Consider the following 5936-nt stretch of genomic DNA (forward strand, 5'->3'; position numbering starts at 1 on the left):
AGCTTGTGATCAGGACCCAGAATTATTTAATAGACAGTGAGTGAAGAAAGCAGAGCACAGCGGAGCAGGTTTTGTGGGAAAGCAAGCAGATATAACTTTATAGCAATCTGATTTTTGAAACAACCTCGAACAACCCACACAAGCACGTCTTAGCTAGTGCTGGCAACCCTGTACACAGCCTGACAGATTTAGGGAAGTGCAAAGTTGCCTCTAAACATTCACTCTGCATTGGGAGACAAAATCCCAAAACATCCCCTATATGTAATGCTGGAAATGACAAAGCAGCAGTGAGACCCAGGGTTAAAGCTTGTGGCAAAGCCAGCTACATACCATGGCCAAGGAGTGGAAATCCAGTGGGACCAGAGATCTGTGTCAGATACTTGCCCATAAGCTCAACGCCAGCCCACACAATTTGCTACAATGCAAATCTAAATCCAAAAAACTCAAAATGCGCTTTTTTCCAGAGGCTGAATAAGCAATGCAGGTTTCCACAGCAGCTGGTCAGTTTTGCCAGCCTCCCCAGTGGCTCACCAGCACCCCCAGCCTCCTTGCAGGAGGGTGTCCCTGTGGCTCTGCCTGCACACACTGGGGACCTGAGCGTGCTGCCCGGTGCCCTGATGAGCCAACAGGTACTGAAGGCAGATCTGGAGCACCTGGCTCAGCCCTGTGGGCAATGCTGCAGTACTATAAAACACAAGGAATCTTTTCAAAAAGAGGTTAAGAAAAGGATCCTGTACAAATTGTGCCCGGTCTCGTTACTGGAAATCTATTTGACGTAGTGAACAAACATGGAGACTTTTCCAGGAAAAGTGTTTCTTTATTTAAATAAAATTAGTGCCAGTAGAAACATAATAATAAACTTTAAATACATGAGACAATTATATACAACTCAATGTTAGGAATTATATACATCAGTTTTTTACAGATACAAATACATTTATATCAAAAGTAAAGGACGAAGGAGAAAGCAATGGAAAATGTGACAACTCGCGCATGTCAGTCTCATTTGGAAAGTTTCAGGATTCAAGTGATTCCAGGCAAAGTGCCAAACTTAATTTGGCTTCTTTCAAACTTAAAACAGCCCCTTTTAGAGTAAATCTACCAAAAAGCTTTATATGGTCTGATCCAAAGTTCACTGAAGTAGATGGAAAAACTCCCACTGCCTTCAGTCTGCCCCGAATCAGGCCCTTTGTGAGCACAATAGAGCCTTTGTTCTGCTGTGGTTAGTGAGAGACAGCGATCCCTGATCCCTCGGCATCCTGCATCACATTAACCCTCTGAGCCCAACACAGGCTTGGCCCTTCCCAACAGCAGGAGCACAGCAGATTCCAGCTTCAGTTCATTTCTGCCATTTTCCAAGCTGTCTCTCCAGCTCTAATGCCAGTGGATAAATCACAGAGCTGTTTTAGTGCAGGAAATACGTGGAGACGTTTTGCAAATATTTTGCTGTGCAATGCTTTAGATTCAGGCTCTTCAGCCCTCATGCTTTAAAGCTAATCAAAACACTGTAATAAGTTATTATAAAATATAAGGTATGATTGAAATATTATTTTTTATTTTTCTTATTTTTTTACTTCTTTTCAAAGTGCAATAATTTAGTAACAAATTTCATGAGCAGTTGAAAAATGTCACAGTACCATTAAACGGGGGGGGGAAGTTTGTGGTGGTTTTAAAACCTGGTTGCTAATAGCTTTATAGAAATGCATGTGTCACATGCAAGCTGATTAAAAAAAAGATGTAATGCAATGTTTACCTACACTGGCTTAAATAGAGCAGAAAGTCTAGATTCTTTAATGATGTAAATGAGTACAGTTTTACTGACCTCAAATGGAGAACTTACCTCCAACAGAGAAGCACAAAATCTTGTGCCTGTCCCTGACTCAGGTGATGACTTCAGTGGGGCCAGGAATACACCCTTACTAGGTTAAATTGTATCTGGAATTCCACCTATTTTTCAAGGGGGCATAACAGAGCAGCATTTGTTCAAGCCTTTCTACATCTTACAGCCTGTAACAAAGATCTTTTAGCATCTTCTTTATCTTACAGATCATTGCCTTTAGTGACCAAATGTACATGTCTTTAAAAAAATACAAAAGCAAAAAACAAAACCACTTTTCCTACTAGTAACTCAGTCACAGGCTGAATTGCAGCAGAAGGTGGGGAACCTGACCCAGCCAGTACAGGTATAACTTAAGCAAAGACAGATATAAATGGCATGGATCTGAAACTGGGCTTTACAAACTGCCTAGAAATTTGGTGCCATTTTTTTTTCTCCTTTGTCTTTCACTCTTTCTGTGCCTAAAGTCAGTCTCCAGACATGATGCAATCTCCCTTCAAGTACAACATCAACAAGTCTTCAGCTTCTGAGGCCTCATTGAGCATATCTGCTGTTGGCTGTGGTTTGTCATAAGAAAAACACAGTAAAAGTACTTCTAGTCTATCACAGTTTCGTGTGAATGAGCATTATCCATAGCCTTTAAGAACCAGGTACTTGCATTAGGGTAACTTCCCTAAACATTTCCCAGATATTTACAGAAATCTGAAATATGCAGAGACATGCCAGTAATAATTACCTCGTTAGAAAAAACATCTACATTCTCCTTGTTCTTAGCTCTCATAGTCAGAAATAATAATGGAAAAATTAAAATTAAGCAACCCAATTATGTGCAAGTTACACTTTGGGGTTGGGTACCACTGCTTCCTTGTCCTGCCAGCTCTTGGGAGCGCCTCTGGCCCAGGGGCACAGATACCTCTTCAGAGTTCATTGGAGAGCATAAAAGTAGAGCCACAAGTTCTTAGTGGGAGCTCCACTCACGCTTTGGCAGCAGATCAAGGGAACCCTGCAAGTGCTAGGAGTTCTTATGGATGTTTTCCACAGACCCCTCGCTGCTCTCGTTGAGGAGTGTTTCTGACACTTCCCCTAGTTCAGTATCCAGCACTTCCTCCTGGATGGTGAAGTGCACATCTGGGGAGGAGGATTCGGAGCTCACACTGCTGCCTTCCATGGAGCAGATGGCACAGGACAGGGATGGCACCATGCTCTCCTGCAGCATGTTCAGCATCATGGGGATCTGGACAGATTTCAGCCCCGCCACGGTTGGTAGAGGCTTTACAGCTTCCCCCCATTCTCTCTCCTCATCTTTGTAGAGCAGAAGCAAATTGGACGACTTCTCTTTTCTTTTGGATTTCATGTAGCCAAGCATTATCCCTATCAGGAAGATCCCATAGAAAGACATGACAATCAGAATGTAAAAATATTCGTTGCTGTTGTTCTTCTCTGTGCTGCGGGATTCAGCATCAAGCATGGCTTGGGTCACATTTGCATGGTCCATCTTCAGCATGGAAAGTGTTTTACCACAGAAGCCTGGAGGAGAATGTGCATGGATATGTAAGATCAAACTTCAGAGCAAAGATGTAAAAGAAACAACTGAAAAAAGATTGCCCCCAACTCTTCCTTGCTACTTGTAATTTGTAAGTTTGCAAACCCCATACCTGATTGAAGTTCACAATCTGTCATACCTCTGCATTACTATCATAAGTGCATGAACTCTTATTAAGATACAGAAAATATTAAAGAAAACACATAATATTAAATTATCTTGAGTTCTAAGCTGAATTATAAAACACCCAATCCACATAATTAAAGAAAGAAAACTAAATAGAAATACCCTGCTAGGCACTTAAATATAGTTTTGTGCTACTTGATCCTGTTTCCATGGTGGGGGAAAGTTAGAGGTATTATTTTGTTCAATGATACGGGAAAAAAATAATCAAAAGGCAACTTACGTTGGTATGCAAATAATTCCTCCTTTTGCAAAGCTCAAGAGACCTTTCCTCTACCAAATGCCGGGTGTTCTGAAAACTTTCCTCTGCTGCAGTTGGAATAAATAGCTCTCAAGAAATGTTTCATCACGTGTTTTAGAGGCACAGTTTATAATAGTTTTGTGTTGGAGTCAACAGATGAACTTGAAGGATTGCAGTTCAACCCACTGAACTCTTAACAGCTGTGAAAAGAAAAAGAGTTGGGAATTCAGAATTTACTCTTTCCTAACCAGTTTAGCACTGCCTCTTTCAGCTTGTGAATCCATTCCTTTCACATCCCAATTGCTAAATCTGACCTGTTACCTAGAGAGCTGCTACACAGAATGGAAAACCTGCAAACCATTATTCTGTGTTTGTCATACAGAAAAATATATATGTGAATTTTGTAGTAGACACTATCAAGTTATTTACATGCCTGCTACACATAGTCTTCACTGAAGAGATAGGAAACAGGTTATTTTCTTTCATCGGGATTAGTGACAAAGCTTTAAAAAGTTTGTGCAAAACAAAGTGGTGACTTTAAACTTGTGTTGCAGCTCCACTTTACCACAAGGCGTGGGACTGAGGAAAACTGAGCCCTGAGTCTTGAGTGAGTTTTGGATGGAAGGGTGTTGGTGCTACCTAACTTTGGCCATCAAAGCAGCAAATGTGGGATCTGGATTCCCTATATAATCAGTGGAATGGTGCAGACTCCTCCAGGAAGAGACTTGGAGCTGCTGAAGTTCATGGCCCCCTTCTCCCACTGTTTGTTACATTCTCTCTGCATGGTGTTTGTGCCTAAATAGACCAGGGCCACTGAGTCAACGTAGATTTTGGTATGAAGGGACATTAGCAATTTCTGGGCAGTGATGCTTTCCGAGTGACTGCTGGAGGCTGCTGGGCTGAGCAGGACACCTCCCAGATGGCTGGGGAAGGCAGAGTTAGGATGCAGTCTGGGTCGCAGGGCCCACAGAGTTCCCAGCTCAGTGGTACAAGAGGCTCTGAGACCCCTTTTCAACACGTAAGCAACAGTACAGGCCATGGGAAGAAGGAGGCCCAGCTTGCACCTTAGGGATTTCATTTCCTTATCCTCTCCATCCCCGTTCTTCACACACAAAGCCCAATTAGTCAGGCCCCACATGTGAATGTCACCCCTTCTGCAAAGCTTCAAGGATGTTTATGTAACAGAACACTCCACTTCCAGAAAGCAGTAGACTGGTGCTGGAGTTTCCCAACAGTAGGTCTGGGTGGTTTTTTTTCCCCTGCAGTCACTTGTGGATTGTTTGCATAGACAGCAAATTCTTTTCCAAACTCTGCCCTCACAATCCCTCTGAGGTAAAGGCAGATAGGATTAACTTCTCTTCACATGTAGGAAAAGGCAAGAGAGAAAAGTTAAGCAACTTTAGATATAGTGAAGAATCCAAGGAGACAGAATTGTATCTGTGTTTGGAACCAGCATTTTCCATCATTTCTCTGAACAACTGCACAAAGAAAGGAAAAAAGTTACATTAGCCAGATTCCCTTCTCTGCACCTTAAAATAGAGGATCCACCCTTTAGGATGTTGGTTTTATCTCCCTGCACATTCCCATGTGATAGCTCAGGAGCTGTTGATGTTGGACTAAAGTCTACTGGGATTTCATCTGACAAAATCTGTCTGCAGCACGAGCTTGCCAAGTCTGAATTCCTCTTCCCTGTTCCTGACAAATTACTGAACAGGCAACAAGAGCATATCAACTGGTAGGTTAGAGCATAACCCAGAGCAAGTGTCTGGATTTTTTAGTTAATTTGGGGAAATTTTTATTTCTCAGCTTCATGTGATATTCGCTCTCCCATTCAGCTCTGGAAATTTGGTGTTTGAAAAATTAAAGACAACACGTCAGGTTTTACCAACACCCATTTATGCAGGACTCTCACAGGATGGTGAGGAAGCGCCCAGCATTGTTGGGTCAATGCAAATTGGCTCAAATCCTTTCACTGTGCCCACGAAACCCTATGAAACCAGCTCAGAAGTTGCTTAGTCCTGGGAACAAGACCACCTAAAGCCTGTCCTGCTGCCTTCTTTCATCAGAGTCACATGCAGGCCATCACTCACCTCGGCACAAAGGCAGATTGAGAGGCACTGACACCCCACTGC

At 42.6% G+C, this 5936-nt stretch overlaps 1 protein-coding gene across 1 annotated transcript; it reads right to left on the minus strand.

Moving 5' to 3' along the window:
* Window positions 1-2717: 2717 nt before the first annotated feature.
* Window positions 2718-3863, minus strand: KCNE4 (potassium voltage-gated channel subfamily E regulatory subunit 4). The gene is made up of 2 exons (XM_064666539.1): window positions 3787-3863; window positions 2718-3364 (listed from the first exon to the last, which is right to left on the minus strand). Exon 2 carries the CDS (start codon window positions 3339-3341, stop codon window positions 2850-2852), a length of 492 nt encoding a protein of 163 aa, XP_064522609.1. The 5' UTR covers window positions 3342-3364; window positions 3787-3863; the 3' UTR covers window positions 2718-2849.
* Window positions 3864-5936: the final 2073 nt, after the last annotated feature.

The sequence above is a fragment of the Pseudopipra pipra genome, chromosome 10 (genome assembly GCF_036250125.1).
Source record: "Pseudopipra pipra isolate bDixPip1 chromosome 10, bDixPip1.hap1, whole genome shotgun sequence".
Lineage (NCBI taxonomy): Eukaryota > Metazoa > Chordata > Aves > Passeriformes > Pipridae > Pseudopipra > Pseudopipra pipra.